This window comes from Tiliqua scincoides, chromosome 1 (assembly GCF_035046505.1).
Source record: "Tiliqua scincoides isolate rTilSci1 chromosome 1, rTilSci1.hap2, whole genome shotgun sequence".
NCBI classification, from domain to species: Eukaryota; Metazoa; Chordata; class Lepidosauria; order Squamata; family Scincidae; genus Tiliqua; species Tiliqua scincoides.
This window is the reverse complement of record NC_089821.1, coordinates 86,621,454-86,638,418: the sequence shown is the minus strand read 5'-3', so window position 1 is coordinate 86,638,418 and position 16,965 is coordinate 86,621,454. Positions and strand designations below refer to the sequence as shown.

Below are 16,965 nucleotides of genomic sequence, written 5' to 3'. Positions count from 1 at the left end.
CTGTTCTCTGTGTGACAGCGTACTGTTTGACTTCTCTCATGAGCTGTGTTGGGGGCTTCCTCCACTGCTTACTGTTCCACATCTGTGATGTAGCAGTGGCAGCAAAAGAAAGACTGGCCTTGCTTTGTGAAAGGCCTTTTATAGGCCTTGAGCTATTGCAAGACCTTCATTCATTCATATAAGTTCCATCTCTAATATATTCATTTATGTAAATTTATTCAAATTTGAAAGGTAAATTAATTCTTTTTTTCCTGGCCCCCAACACAGTGTCAGAAAGATGATGCGGCCCCCCTGCCAAAATGTTAGGACACCCCTGATCTAGTGTATCATACATTTTTACTTACATCTATAATGTCTCTTTTGGCCAACAATAGCTGTGCAGCAGACTCAGTCATTGGTGGCAGAGTACAGCAAATGTTCTGTAAAGTTTGGATGTTAAAGTATACCTGAACATATGCAACTGTGTAAAGAATTCAAGGTAATGATCGACTTTGGCTCAGTGATTAATATAGGTTTTCAGATGTTACTCTTGCTATTGTTGCTTATGTATAAACCTGCTTCAGATCTTTTCTATGCAGACCCTGGGGTAATAAAATATCTTTGAGAGAATGATATAATGATTTTCTGTTGTCCTGGCCAAAGCAAATGGTGTCCAGAAAGCAAAATTATATCAAGATTTGTAACTTAATTTCCTCACTTTACAGACCTCTACTAGCCAAGCTGTCTTTCGCCTCCAGTCTGGGATTTGCCAGCTTTTTCGAGAAACTCTCATTCACAAGGGGTTTGTGGAAATTCAAACTCCAAAGATTATTTCTGGTATGTATTTGTTTGCAACACATTCAGAAATGTTCACACTTTGGTTGCTGAAAACATGGTTGGGGGCTCCGTATTGAAACTGAAAACATTAATTTACTTTCAGTCATTTAACTACACATTAAAACACACATTTTATGTTAGTTGCAGCTGTCTCTTTGAAACAATATTTGTACAAATTTTAGGTAAATGCTTCATATGTTGAAATTCAGCTCAGTTATGCAGACCTATTACAGTGTTGTACTTTCCATTTTCATATATTATGTTTAAACCAGTAAGCAGCTACTCTGCTGTGTATAAAAGCATGTTGCATGGTTATAGCAGTGGCTGACAACAGATGACTTGTGAGCCAGGTTGGGCCTGCAGACTGGCACTAGCAAACCACATCTCATCTCAGTGCCACTGGACTTGTAACTGTCTGAAAGTCCCAGTCCGAGAGGGAAAAGAAACTGGGCCAAACATAGATTGCAGCCAATGCTGGAGTTGAGAGTCAGGCACTGTCTGAGGGCTCACCTGGCTGGTCCAATTGCTAAGCCCTCAATATTAGTGGAAGCGGTACCCTAGGTTCCCTGTAAAGCAAGAATCTCCAAACTCTGGCCCACGGTGTGACATGAAAGGCCTCTCAGGTGGGGTGGGGGCGCAGGCTTATTATTCTGTACTGCAGCCTATCTTTGCAGCTGATTGCTGCAGAAACTCACAACCGGTGGCTGCTTCCACTGCGATCACCTCAGAAGACTCTGTACCCCAATTTCCCAGCAGAAACAGCTGCCGGGCATGAGTGTCTTCAGCAGTTGACGGTGAAGATAGCAAGCTGCAGTACAGAGTGGTAAGGCTACACCACATCCAAGGGGCTTTTCGTGTTACACCAGATCTGGCTTGCAGGCCAAAGTTTGGAGGACCCTGCTGTAAAAGGTCTGCACCACTGTGCGAACACCTTCTGTAGCTATGAGACATCTGTAGCTGTGTGACATCACGAAGCCTCTCTGCAATTACATCACATGTCACTGCTGAACTTCCAGGCTGCAGAGGTGCACAGAGCTTGGTACCAAGCTGCACAGTGTAGCAGGAACCTGGTGGTAGCACCCAGTGTACCGCCAGAAGCAATCAAGAGGCACCCTGAGATACCCAGTACAGAGCTTTGGTTCAGGCTCTCTTGGACTGGTACTAACTGCAACATCCACATGCCTCCTACAGTTTCTCCTTTCTGTCATAAAACACCCTATCAATGGCCTTTCCATTTTCTTTCTATTTTGGTCTCTTTTAGTGCCACTAAAAAGATATCAGGGGTAGGGTGGGTGGAGGATTTTGCTTTTCTGAAGGCTGATGTGGAAAGATTTGTCTGTTGACTCAGTGCCACTGAAGTGGGTTTATATTACATATATTACAGTGTAACCCAAATACTCTGTTTATGGTCTGACTGTGGAAGAATGCATTTGAACTAAATTTCTATCTGAAAGGTAAAGAAAAGTCAGATCTTAATTGCATTAAAATTTTAAAAGTCAACACAAAATAATTGAGCCTGTCTTAGGCCTGTCATTGACTTGTTTGGAATGAGGTAAGTTTTTAATGCCCCAGTCAGAATTTGCAACTGTGTTATTGATAACCGCTTGACCCCTTTGCTTTTCAGCTGCCAGTGAAGGTGGTGCCAATGTGTTTACTGTTTCTTACTTCAAAAGCAGTGCCTACCTTGCACAGTCTCCTCAACTTTACAAGCAGATGTGTATTTGTGCTGACTTTGACAAAGTTTTCTGCATTGGGCCAGGTAAGGAGCACTTCACTGTTGTTTAGCTTTTAATTTAGCAGCCATGTTTTTGGTCCAAGCATGATACATTGGGGTTAGACATGCACTGAGTCTTAAGAGTCCTTTTTCCCTTCAAATCTGAAAGTCAAAAGTTTCGTGCAAAGATTACTAATCCAGATGGCAATTTGACAGGATCTGCGGGTGAAACAAATACAATTCAGCTGAAATGAGAACTACAAATAGTGCAATGGTGTTCTCTAGTGGCCATTGAGATATTCTGCCGCAGCTTCAGAGAGGGAAAAGGTGGCTTGAGCAGTTAATCTGTCACCAAACATAATGCAGACCCTACAATTTTGGCAGCGCCAGAAGTAAAAATATACTTACTGGAAATAAATAGATTTAAATTTGAAGGGGTGCAAAATAGTTTTGAGCCCTGGTTTTTACCAGAAAAGCTAAAACAATGAGATTCCGGTTTCATGATTGTTTAGCTTTTCTGAGGCTTGGGAAGCCTGTAGAGGGCTCCACAGGCTCACTGGACCCTTCAGAAGGCTGGTGCTGCGAGGGGCGAGTTTAAAAAAGCCTTTTGTCCCTGGTAGCAGCACAGTCATGGTGATTGCATCACCACAATCCCCTCCACCCCGCACACATTTACATGAGAGTTTGGGAACCGCTGCATTAAACTCTCAAATACACCTTCTAGGCTCCTGATTTCAGTGCCCCATTTCAAACATAAGATTTGCCTAATGCTGGGCTTTTCAGACTAGGGCATCGTGACACCCCAGCTTGTGGGCCCTGACCTGTTTCCCCTTAAGGGGTGGGGGCAGCCAGGAGGCAGGGAGGAGGCAGCGGAGTGATTCCCAGGATCGTGCTGCTCAGGAGGGCTGCAGGGGCATGGGTACACTTACCAGAGCCTCCTGCAGCCTCCTGGGGGTGCAGGGAGCCCTGCGCGGCTGTCTGCAGGGCTCCCTGAAACTTCACAAGTGAAACTGGAGTGATCGCACTCCTCTTCTGCTAAACCAGAAGCGGAGCGCGATTGCTCCACTTTCACTTGTGAAGCATCGGGGAGTCCTGCGGACAGCTGCTCAAGGCTCCCCACACTCCCGGGATGCTGCAGGAGGCTCTGGTAAGTGTACCCAAGCCCATGCAGCCCCCCTGAGTGGCATGATCCTGGGGATCATGCTGCTGCCTTCCCTCCACCCCCACTGCCTCCCCCCCCCCCACCCTCACAAGAACTTACTGTGGCTTTCAACTCCCTGGGAGTTTGAAAACAGGCCTAATGCTTGTGCCATTGATTTTAAATCTAATACCGTATTAATCTGAGATCATTTTTATAGTCATTTGGGATCTTTGTTATACCATGGTCCTGATCAAGAAAGGTAAATTTGAGAGTGAAGAAAGTTGCAGACACTATCATATTATTCATTTAGGGTACTGTACTTCAGAAGCTCTTCTCTGGTGGGAGAATGGAGTTGTGCTTCCAAAAAGTACTGTTCTGGTCACACAGATTGGTTCTATAGTTTGATTGAGACTCATTATAGGAAAAAGGTTATGTAAAAAGTGTTGTTTTTTTTAAGACAAGAAACATTTATTGGCAGGTTTAAAATACAGTGTAAAGTGTTTTTTTCATGTTGTAGTATTTAGAGCAGAAGACTCAAATACTCATAGACATCTGACCGAGTTTGTTGGCTTGGATATTGAAATGGCCTTTAATTACCATTATCATGAAGTGGTGGATGAGATCGCAGACACCATGGTGCAGATATTCAAAGGACTCCAAGAAAGGTAAAAGGAGAATGTTTATACTACCATAGAAATTGGAAGAACTTGCAGAAGTTCTTCCATCTACTAAACGTGGTAGTAGACAGAGCTTATATTCTTGCGATCGGAGATAATAGGGCTGAGATGTGGCATGCAAAAGCAGTGACTAGATCTCCCAACCTTTTCTATATATTAAAGCAATTGCAGAAAGTTCTAATTCTAATTGGATGGAGATTTTGATTGGATTTTGCCACCCCTCCCCCAATACACACACTTGATTTCCATAATTTAAGTGCCATATCCGGCTGCTCTCTCCCAACATGGATTTGATAGATTCAGGGGCATGATATAAATTGGATGGGGGAGGGTTAATCCCCTTGCCCTTGCATTATAGTTGTAATCAGCTGTAATGTAAGCTGTATTTGTATCCAGCAGCTGCTTTCAAGTGGGATGGGTAGGGAGAAGTCTTAGGTCTCCTGTGTCATGTCTGCTTCAGCTTACAGCTTCTGACTACCTTTTGAAATTGTTCCTTCCTGCATGGTTGAATTGGGGAAGTCCTATCCTTGAATTGTGCCATGGGTATGGCCTGTTGACGGTCTGCTGGAGTGTTGGCTGCTAATGCAACAGAGACTTGTATGTTTTTGGCAACACACATAAAAATTCCCTGTTTTCAGACACATCTGTCATTGGGATGTGTTTGCCTCAGTGCAAACAAAGTTTCATTTCTGTGTCTTGTGGAAATCCCTGAACAATTTTGGTACTGCAGTTAGTCAGCAAGGCGCAAACATCTTGTATATCAGTGGTTCCCAACCTGGGATACTTGTACCCCCAGGGGTACTTGCCAGCACCTTTATGGGTACTCAAAAAAGAATTAAATGGTGGAAAAAGGCAGGTCTGTATTAGAATGCCTTGAGGGGCTGGCAAGGCAAGAGGGAAGTTAGCTAGCTGGCTGTGAAAACCTGACCAGCTGCTTACCTTTTGGCCGTCCATTCATGTATTATCAGATATGAATCAGTAGTTGAAAACCAGCGCAGTAAAAAAGCTGAAACACAATGTGGAAAGTAATCAATTGCTAAGAATTTCTCAGGATACGTCTAACAGTTTGGTGCAAAGCAGTGAAAAGGCATAGTCTTCAGTTCTTCAAATAAATAAAAAAAGAAAATACTTTATACGAATACATGAAGTATAGGTTTTTGTAATCAGGAGATGAGGACTGTCCTAAGCCCCATTGTGTAGTGTGTGGGCATGAAACCTTCCTTCTTGTGGCATTTACGAATGAAACATGCCAGCTATACAAGCGAGGATATGGAGCTGGTGGAGAGGACTTTCTCTTCCTATCCCTTCATGAAAAATAAATGCCAAAGTGAGCTGAATGTAGTTCCATATTTAAGACTGTTGCCATCTGTTGAACCTGATCTCAAAAAACTATGTGCCTCAAAACAAGCTCAAGGATCACACTGAACATTTGTTGTGTATAAAATATTTGTTGAATGTTTTATAAAAATTATTCCATTGCTTTTTAATCCCATTATTGGGCCATTTATTTACAGTTGCAACATATAAATTTGAAATGACAGCAGCTATATTAATTACAGACATTTTGCTAATAGGAGAGGTTCGGGTTACGGAAATGGGCTGCCAAGGGGTACGCAAGTGAAAAAAGGTTGGGAACCACTGTTGTGTATGATGAAGAGAATGGAGACGAATCATTCTCTCTCTGCCTACCATAACACAGGCAAATAGATTGGCAGGTTAAGGGCAAGCACAACAATGTATTATGCTCTGCAAGGCAGAATTAAGTAATGGAATTCATTAACCTTAGTAGTGATAATTGCTAGCTTTGATTTCATTTAAAAAGGATTTGACAAATTCATGAATGAGCCTGTCAATAGCTGGTAGACTTGGCTGCAAATAAAGGTTGTGCCTCCATGTTTACAGGCATTGTGTCTCTCCTAAAGGAACAGGAGTGCTAGTCGTATCCTGTTGGGAAATTTTCAGGGGCATCAAATTTGCCAATGTTGGATGCAGCATCAGAGCTGTATGGATATTTGGTCTGATACAGCAGATGGTTCTCTGTTCAGTAAAGGTTCAGACTTCAGCATGAAACACCTTGCTGTTCTCCTAATTCTCATTTTTCCAGGTCACTAATAGGTGGCATTAACCGTTTCATTAAGTGTTCTGGTTGTAAGCCACCTGGCGCACCCAATATCTCATGAGGAAAGGTGGGGTATAAGTCTATTTAAATAAACATATACCATTTGCTTTTATACAGACTTGCAGAGGATTCGCACTAATACAATCTTTACAGGCCAGGTATTTTTAGGGTAGTATTATAAATCTAACCAACTTAATGAGAAAAGGGGGGTGCAGCAGGAGCAGTATTTTAACAGGTATGATGTCCAAAGTCTCATTTCTTCTTGCAGAAAAATTCAGAAAAGTAGTAAATTTTGTATGGTGTCAGACTGAGCTCTTGTGGCAACAAAAGGTAGTGCCATTCTTACTGTCTTCTTGCCTTGTAGAAAATTGCTTTATCTTTATGTTCAGGTTTCAGACTGAAATTCAGACTGTGAGCAAACAGTTTCCATGTGAACCATTCAAATTCTTGGAGCCAACCCTGAGGCTGGAGTACCGGGAAGGTCTGGCTATGCTTCGTGAAGCTGGAGTAGAGATGGGGGATGAGGATGATCTCAGGTAAGTTCATGCACTTGTTGGAAGTGATTGGTGCCACCTACTGGCTTGCAAATGTAACCACATTGGGGCTGCATCTCATTGATACCAGTGGGACTTACTCCCATGCAAGCGTACACTGGATTGCATCCTTAACTGAGGAGCAACTCCCATTGTAGTGACTGAATAATAGTGTAGTGACACAGCCCATGAGAGCTTACATTCCATTCCAAACCCTGCCATCTTTATTTTTTTATAGTACATGTCACTTCAAGAGTAAACACACATACCAATTCCTGATTCCCAAAGACAATGACACAGCATCGCTCCCTATAGTATAACAGGAATATGCAGTATTTTTAATTTGAGCATTCCTAAGCAACAGCTTCATCTGTTTCTTCGTCTGTTTGGGGATTTAGTACAAAATCTCCAGGAAAAGCACAACTCTCCCCCACTCCACAGGTCACTTTGACAGTCACTGCAGGAAGCTAGGTATGCACATTGTAGGAATGCCACTTAGTTTGTGTTGGAATCCTCCTTCCCTAGTACCTCTTGAGACTGTGTGTAGAGGAATATAGGTTTGAAAGCTTCCTGGCATATAGAAAAACACATCAGAGAGAGCACCAGGAAATTTTTGTCTTGTATATGCAATGCAAAAACTTACTTTGCTTGAAGACTGTGGTGTGTTGCTCTGTATTCAGTAGAGTCCAAAAGGGTCTGCCTCATGATTTTAGTAGATGTGTAGCCTGGCTTATATATTTTGGCCCTTGAAAACCTTGGGGGGGTTGCCCCCCCAAACCTCTGCAATTCAAATTGTTACTTCTACGTTGACCATTCTTTGTAATGACACATAATTGGATCAAAGGAAATGGCACCTGCTCTTAATCTTCTTGCTTAAAGCAACTGCTTCACCATACTTCATGGTAGTCCTGCATCATAGACTGCACAATCTGGTCTGGTCATGTGGCCAAGCAGGCACCAGCATGAGCTAGAATCACCTGCAAGTTTCAATGGCACAGATGGAGAGTATTGGAAATAGCTGCTCCTAGAGATTCTTTGGAAGAACCCTGAACATTCCTCCAGAGTTGAAACATTAAATGGCATGTCATCACATTAGTAGGGTTTGAAACTTTGTAAGCAAAGCAGACCAAATGTAAACCCCTGTAACTTCTTAGAGATATGCACAGTAAAAGTCATCAACTGTTTTAATCTGACCTGGGAATCTTTGTTTTCAGTACACCAAATGAAAAGCTCTTGGGCCGTCTGGTAAAAGAGAAGGTAATGGTTTCCTTTTTCATTTCTTTCAAAAAAGTAAACTGTATCTTTTTTAGAGCAGCAAATTTTATAGCAAGTATTAAACTGGATGTGATTGCCACAGGGAATCTCTGCATATATTTGTAGCCTGAAATTTATATCTATTCTGTCATTTTTATCTGTTTTAATATGTTTTGGAGCCTACGTGATACAAATTTTAAACACTTTAGAAAAGTTGGAATTAATGGATTATCACGTGTCATGACATTTGCTCCTTGCTTATATAAAAGTTAATAGGCATTTTGAAACTAAGGTTTTTCTGTATGTATTTCTTGTAAACCCTTTTTAAGTATCTTGCATTAATTTTAATAATATCTGGTCTTCTGCAGTATGACACAGACTTCTATATTCTTGACAAATATCCCCTTGCCGTAAGACCGTTCTATACGATGCCAGACCCAGCAAATCCTGTAAGTAAAGTTTTTTGTTAAGTGACATTGTTTTGAAAAAAAAAGTTATGAGTATTGCAGGCCACTCTCTTGGAACTTGCCTGACATGAATTTTGTGGCAAAAAGCTTTTAGAAACCTGTAGCATGTTTGCAATCACATGCTAAATCCATTTTCAGTAATTCTTCTGAAAAATGAGAACAGGTCTTTACTGCTTGCCTACAGTCAGCCTAACATCCATACCAGGTCACATGGTGGAATGCCTCATCAAAGATAGGATCTCAAAACACATAGACGAACAGGCCTTGCTGAGGGAGAGTCAGCATGGCTTCTGTAAGGGTAAGTCTTGCCTCACGAACCTTATAGAATTCTTTGAAAAGGTCAACAGGCATGTGGATGTGGGAGAACCCGTGGACATTATATATCTGGACTTTCAGAAGGCGTTTGACACGGTCCCTCACCAAAGGCTACTGAAAAAACTCCACAGTCAGGGAATTAGAGGACAGGTCCTCTCGTGGATTGAGAACTGGTTGGAGGCCAGGAAGCAGAGAGTGGGTGTCAATGGGCAATTTTCACAATGGAGAGAGGTGAAAAGCGGTGTGCCCCAAGGATCTGTCCTGGGACCGGTGCTTTTCAACCTCTTCATAAATGACCTGGAGACAGGGTTGAGCAGTGAAGTGGCTAAGTTTGCAGACTACACCAAACTTTTCCGAGTGGTAAAGACCAGAAGTGATTGTGAGGAGCTCCAGAAGGATCTCTCCAGACTGGCAGAATGGGCAGCAAAATGGCAGATGCGCTTCAATGTCAGTAAGTGTAAAGTCATGCACATTGGGGCAAAAAATCAAAACTTTAGATATAGGCTGATGGGTTCTGAGCTGTCTGTGATAGATCAGGAGAGAGATCTTGGGGTGGTGGTGGACAGGTCGATGAAAGTGTCAACCCAATGTGCGGCGGCAGTGAAGAAGGCCAATTCTATGCTTGGGATCATTAGGAAGGGTATTGAGAACAAAACGGCTAGTATTATAATGCCGTTGTACAAATCTATGGTAAGGCCACACCTGGAGTATTGTGTCCAGTTCTGGTCGCCGCATCTCAAAAAAGACAAAGTGGAAATGGAAAAGGTGCAAAAGAGAGCAACTAAGATGATTACGGGGCTGGGGCACCTTCCTTATGAGGAAAGGCTACGGCGTTTGGGCATCTTCAGCCTAGAAAAGAGACGCCTGAGGGGGGACATGATTGAGACATACAAAATTATGCAGGGGATGGACAAAGTGGATAGGGAGATGCTCTTTACACTCTCACATAATACCAGAACCAGGGGACATCTACTAAAATTGAGTGTTGGGCGGGTTAGGACAGACAAAAGAAAATATTTCTTTACTCAGCGTGTGGTCGGTCTGTGGAACTCCTTGCCACAGGATGTGGTGCTGGCGTCTAGCCTAGACGCCTTTAAAAGGGGATTGGACAAGTTTCTGGAGGAAAAATCCATTATGGGGTACAAGCCATGATGTGTATGCGCAACCTCCTGATTGTAGAAATGGGTTATGTCAGAATGCCAGATGCAAGGGAGGGCACCAGGATGAGGTCTCTTGTTATCTGGTGTGCTCCCTGGGGCATTTGGTGGGCCGCTGTGAGATACAGGAAGCTGGACTAGATGGGCCTATGGCCTGATCCAGTGGGGCTGTTCTTATGTTCTTATGTACTGCTTAATTGGTATTTTGCAGATAGAGGTATTCTGTGTTTACAGAATACAACAGTATATTTTAACCCTGTTTTTTGACATAGATCTCAATCTCACTTGAGCAGCCATTCCATAGCAATAAGAAAGTTAGACAATAAAGAAGATGAATAGAAAATTAGAGGATCAGTTTTAGCTGGTGTAGTATGAGCTACTCTTTGAGTTAGAGCAGATTGTGTTTGGCAGTCTAAGCCTATATCATTCTAATGCCGGAGTTGGTAACCCACATAGAGGCCAGAGGCCATGTCTGTGAGTGGATGGAGGGCCTCATTCAGCTCTAGCTGTTTCTCAGTTGGTGAGGGACCCACATAGGCAGTGCAAGGTGCAATAAAAAGGGCAGGCAGGGAGATGTTGGAGCCATCCCACAAGTATAGAAGAAGAAAAACTTCTGGAAGGTGAAAGAACGAGGGAATTGGCAAGGCAAGGTTGGGCTGCTGGGCCCAGCACAGAGCAGCAGCTCCTGCAACACAACAGGCATGAAAGAAATAAAGGAGGGGGAATGCATGAGAATGGGTGAGTGCCAGTTCCTGTCCCCAGTGGTCCTCCTCCACCTATTAAGCAAGGGCCATTCTAGCAAAGGGAACTCTGGATCCCTCCCATGGGGCCTCTCCCCCTCAAAAGTGGAGATTCAGTTTGGCCATTGTTAAATCTATCCTGCCCTTCATGAGTTGATTGTGTTGTGCAAAATATTCTTGGTCCTGGACCTGCTGCAATAATCTCTATTGAGTGAGTCCAATTAGGATTGATGAAGATGAACAAAATTACTCTCCACGCTGTTCGTGCATTTATAAACTTCTACCATGTATTTCACTTAGAATAGTGGTTCCCAACCTTTTTAGCACCAGGACCCACTTATTAAAATGACACTTGCCTCAGCACTACCAGACTTTTTAAAAAGAGATCTAGAAAGAAATATTTTATTCATTTATTTATAAGTAATAATAACCAGAAAGACCCACAAACATTTATCTCCCTGTTTCACACATGCTTGCAAACTGCAGGGCAGTTAATTTTTGAATAGGTTCAGGGCTTGAGGCAATTTATTATCTGATCTTTCCATCACCCACCCGAAATCAGGTCCTGACCCACAGTTTGGGAACCTGACTGACTTAGAAGAAAGATGATTAAGGGCCCAATCCTGTTACCAGGAAGCAGTCCCTTGTGCTCCCTGGCAATGGCTGTTGTAGACTTGCTGTAAGGCATGCTGTGGTGGCTGGGAGAGGAAAGGTGCTGACAGAGAGGCCAGTGTCAGTCAGTGCTGGGCCTCCACACTGGATGGATGACTTCTGGGAGCCATTCCGGGGGAGAGAGGCAGGGAGGGGTGTTTCTGGGCAGAGGGAGGGTGGCCTGGGTGCAGTTCAGGCCCAGGAAAGGGGCAGGGGTGGTAACAGCAGCAGAGGCTGCTGCCACATGCTATCCCCCCTTCTGGGCCATGAGTCTCCACAGTTCTGCAACAGCTAAATAGCTTGCACAGATCCAAGTAGACTCATAGGGACTGCTGAGGCTCGACATGGGGTGAGGGAAACCAATGCTGTATTCCCTTATCCCAAGGAGACCTCCAGCTGCCTCCTTGGCCCCACAGGATAGAGTGGCGACTGTTCCGATGCTGTTGTACCACAGGGCGGCAGCCAGCATAGGTTTGGGCTGTAAGTTAATGGTGCAAATGGCACAAACAAGAGAAGTTACTCTAAAAATACAAATTATTAAAATCAAAAATCGTATTGAATTTCAAATTTGGAAGATCTTTTGTATTCTGTCAAAAAAGGTGTGTGAGACTTTCACCTATCAGATTAAAACTGGTTTAAGATGGAGACCAAGACATCAGGCTTCAGAACAGTGATTTTCAACCTTTTTTGTCTCGCGGCACACTGGCAAGCCACTAAAATGGTCAAGGCACACCATCAACTTTTTGACACTTGACAAGGCAAACTGTGCTGTCAGTGGGGGGCTCACATCCCCCAATGGTCCTATTGATAAATGACCCTCTCCCTAATTCCCACGGCACACCTGGGGGCTAGTTGCGGCACACCAGTGTGCCACAGCACAGTGGTTGAAAATGGCTGCTTCAGAACAAAGCTGGCTTTACCTGTGTCCGTCTGATCTCATGCCTGCATAAATCAGCTGCCAATTTTATAATCCTCCTCCCGTTACAACCTTTTTCAGAAAACCTCTAACTCTTATGATATGTTCATGCGAGGAGAAGAGATTCTGTCTGGGGCTCAGCGAGTTCATGATCCCCAGCTGCTGACTGAGAGGGCCCTTCATCATGGCATTGGTAATGCATTTAGTTCTAGCTATTCACTATAAAAATATCTTATTTTCATTCAATTGCAAAATCGAAGCATGTGACAGGGATTTGGGGAATTTTCTTCAAGTCAAGGCTTTGTTTAGTTTAAAATAGGCTATTTATGTCACTAGAGCTGTGGTACGGCAAGTGTTCAGATAAATGAGTGATTTATAGGGTTGTGTTGTCATGCAGTCTTGTGTGTAAGGGATGCATGAAAGTAGATTTGAATATGTTCAAGCTTTTCGTCATAATTTTATTGCTTGGCAAATGTGCAACTGCTGTGTGGTTACTGGAGGAAAATACACACCCCTCCTACCAACACCTAGCATGTATGCTACATAGAAAAAAATACATGAAAACAGCTACATAGGCTATTCTCTGTTTTGCTATCTTTGAAGTGGTGTTCCTTGATTCAAAGGAGGAACCCCCCCCTTCTCAAGTGCTGCAGTGCACATCTGTTTAATGTTTAAAAAGCAGCAGGCTGTTCTTTCTGTAGAATGGTATTAAACTACTAAGACTGGATTAGTGCAAAAAAAATAACTTGGACTTTGTGAGGAAGGGTCTAGAAGAAGCCCTGTCTATGGATATCAGTTTTTTCTAGTTTCCTGGAGGCTTTACCCACAATGCTAATGAGAATTAGACCTGAAATAACAGAAATTCTTTCCTTTTCAGATTTAGAGAAAATTAAGGCTTACATCGATTCCTTTCGTTTTGGTGCACCTCCTCATGCTGGTGGTGGCATAGGTAATGTAACTTTTCTTTTTTATGAAACAGCTGTTGAGGAAGTAATCTGACAAGGTTCAAAGACACATAATCAAAGCAAAAAATTCTACTGCTTGTTAGCTGTGCTCTCTTTCTCCTTCCCACCTGCAGTGCATGGAATAATGGAGAAAAGAAACACGTCTCTTATCTGATGAAGACTTATTCCTACCCATGTAATACAAACAATACCAAAAGTAAAACTCCAATAAGCCAGCACCTTTGGGACCTAGGTAGTACTGAATTATCAGATATGCCAGATTATCAGAAAGTGCTATCCCACCCCAGTGATTCCTGAATCTAGTGTTCCCATTGTTATGTTGACAGGGGTGCTACTAAATTGTCCCTGAGCTGTTTCCGTAGCTTATATGTGACTGTGTTGCACAAGGGTCAGCAAAGTTAGGAATCCATTCTGAAGCTAAGAGCAGTCCCAGACAATTTTCATGCTGGGCTGTCAGGAGTACCAGACAATTAGAGTTACAGGTGGAACCTATTTATCTGCCTATTTATCTGCGTTAGTTCTGTTCCGTGACTTGGTGTGATTAACAAAAATGCATTGTGCTAAATTCCATAGAGTTACGCAAATACACTGCAGCCTGACACTTCCAGATGGAAGGAAACTAAGGCAGCTGTTATCAATCCCCTCCGCTCCATACTCAGCCCTCCCTGTTGCCAGCTGCCCGGCTTCTTTCACATGGGATGCTGATCTTTTAAGAGTCCAGCCCTATGCGTTTCTACTCAGAAGTATGCCCCATTCCAGTCAATGGGGCTTGCTCCCAGGAAAGTGTGGAGAGGACTGTAGGCTATATCTCATGCTTTGCTTGGTGGGAAGGCTTGCTTGCGTAGAGATTGCCTGCACGGGGGGGGGGGGGGGTTTGCTTGTGTTGATGATTGCCTGCACCGGGGGAGGGGGGATTTGGCAAACACTCCCTGGGTTTTTTAAAGCAATCCTCTCTGTTGCTACCAAACCTGCCCCTGTGTGAGTGAATGAGTGAGTAAGAGAGAGAGAGCTCCACCTTGCTGCACTTGTTCTGGCTATAGAGACTTTCGGTCCCCCCTTCCCCTCTTCAGCCTCTTTGCTGGCTTTGGGGCTCCAGGAGTTTTACTGTTCCTTTGCAAGGGGAACCTCTTCCAGGGCTATGTGCCTGCCTGGGCAAGGCAGAGCCTTTTTGTAGTGTTTTGGGCTGCCTGGAAATGGAGCGAGACACCAGTGCAGGGCAAAGGAGGCAAGCGTGTGTGTGACTTTCGGTTCCCCCACCCCATTTGCTTTGAGACAAATCTGCAGATAAAAAATCCATGGATAAATAGGCTACACCTGTACTTTATAAAGTCCAGAATATTTAGTGCTATTTTATGATACTCTCCTAAGGCTATCTTGTGCTCCCCCAAAGAAGACATTGTGAAGGAAATGTGCAGTTCACAAGCCCCATCTCTCCAATGCTAATGGGGAGCTGGAGGCATTTTCAAGAGCAATCAGTGAGTGTGTGTGTGAGGGGGGCCTTTTCCCCACCTGGTATCCCAGTGAAGCTCCTAAACCAGAAGTGAGCCTAACTGAAGGGAAAAAACTGACCAGGAGGGGTGAACATTTGCAAGAAGAACATGAGGCATCTGTGGTGGCCCTCTAGCCCACTTGCCACTGCATGCTTTTTTGCTCATAGAGGAGACGGCCTGGGTGGATGAGTTAAGAGGGTGATGGTGGCCACTGCATCTCTCTGCTTCTCCTCTGCAACCTCATTGCAGAAGAGATGGCAGAAGCAACAACACTTACAGCCCTCTTCCTGGTTTGCTGCTGCTGCCATCCCTCCCTTCTTACCTGCTTCAGTTTCTGGGCTCTGTCATGCTATGTTGAAATATCGCAGCAGAGTGGGGCAGAATCAGGAAGCTAGGAGAAATGGAAGCAGGGTGGTGCTTCTCCTGGCTTCCTTGTGTGCCCTGCTTTGCCACTCTTCCAACCCACAGAGCACTGGAGCCAGGAGGGGTCAGGTGAAGCAGTCAAGCATGTGTCTCATGGGTACTACCTGCATGCATCTGCTACCTGCAGCAGCTTGCCTCTCCTCTCCTCAACGCTTGGTCAGCCCTGGAATACACATTGCTGGGGTGTGCCAGGTTTGGCTTATTCTTCACTTGGAAAACTAAGAATATTTATAAATAAAATATATTTGGATGAAGTGGAACTGTGGAAGTGGCTGTGGAACATTTGGATGCAAACAAAAATGACACATTTTGAAACATAACTTTAAAAAGGGAGTTCAGCTAAGCAGTTTGCCCTTGCATATACTTGCTATGGCTCCGGTGAGCACATGGCAGTCCTTAAAGGTGGATAAGAGCTTCTGCTCAGTTGAAACAAGTGGGGCAGCCTATTCTTCTGAGGCTCTGAATAATGGAAATCGTTTTCAAGAAAATGTAAACATACAGTTTGCAAACATGCATACAGTTGAGGACAAGATGCTTTGTGTACAATAAGGACAGATGCTCTGTTTGGCAAGTGGCACAAGTTAACTACAATGTTAGTACAAAGAATTACTTCTAATTCAAACTGTGCTCAAAATTGAAAGAGGAGAGCTTTATAAAGTGGAAGGAAGGAGTAAACAGTTTTTTAGGCTAGTTGCTGACCTACTTTCTCATAGTGTCATCATACCTTCATAGTTAATATATGTTTGTTTTCACATATGTGTATACAATATGCATAGCTCATTCTTTTTGCTGATTAAACTGGATTTCATTTTGACAGGGTTGGAAAGAGTCACCATGCTGTATCTTGGGTTGAGCAATGTCCGGCAAACATCTATGTTCCCTCGTGATCCCAAACGCCTGACACCTTAAGACTGGAGTTCAAAAGTCTGTTTCCTGCTCTCAGTGGTCCAGCCTAATTGCAGTCTGCAAAGGAAGATCCGTACTAATGAAGTGCCACAATAACAAAAGTTTGACTCATTAGTTATTAATATTTTCAATCAACTTTTTTAACAGATCTGGATTCTAGTTTCAGAAAACACCTTTTTATGAAAACTTACATTAAGTTGAGTACTCTTATCATGTTGTACTTTACTAAGTTTCTAAACACTTAAATTTTAATAATTCATAATTGTGTAATAAAGATAAATTTGGTTTTTTAACATATGGCAACAAAATTACAGATCTCAAATGAGAACATTTGACCGCAGATGTTTAAGATTTGTGCAGTAACAAGTTGAACAAGGGCAGTTTTGAAAAGCAGCTGGGAAGTTGTGAACTAATTTTGATCTTACTGAATTGTGAATGCAGGTTGCAATAAAGCTTCTAACTACCTATATTATGTGTCTTAATTTTTTTACAACATTGTAGAATTTTTGTTTACAGATTGTATTTTTGCATGTTCAAACAGCACATTCATACCTATGCTTGTGAAACTCCAGCATGTTGTTTGAGATTTCCGACGACCCTTGATTTCCGACGGGCGGACTTCCCTCAAATGAGGAGGCTGGTTAGAAGGAGGTTGAAAGGGAGGGTAAAAAGAGTCCAATC

General features: G+C 43.2%; 1 protein-coding gene across 1 annotated transcript in view; it reads left to right on the top strand.

Moving 5' to 3' along the window:
* Positions 1-16,751, top strand: part of DARS1 (aspartyl-tRNA synthetase 1) — a 65,819-nt gene extending 49,068 nt beyond the window's left edge. Inside the window, exons 8-16 of the mRNA XM_066633021.1 lie at positions 705-816; positions 2,441-2,575; positions 4,189-4,336; positions 6,857-7,003; positions 8,215-8,257; positions 8,623-8,703; positions 12,582-12,693; positions 13,378-13,449; positions 16,196-16,751. Of these exons, the coding sequence (XP_066489118.1) occupies positions 705-816; positions 2,441-2,575; positions 4,189-4,336; positions 6,857-7,003; positions 8,215-8,257; positions 8,623-8,703; positions 12,582-12,693; positions 13,378-13,449; positions 16,196-16,287 (942 nt within the window). The 3' untranslated portion in view covers positions 16,288-16,751. The remainder of the gene's footprint in view (positions 1-704; positions 817-2,440; positions 2,576-4,188; positions 4,337-6,856; positions 7,004-8,214; positions 8,258-8,622; positions 8,704-12,581; positions 12,694-13,377; positions 13,450-16,195) is intronic.
* The last annotated feature ends 214 nt before the right edge of the window (positions 16,752-16,965 follow it).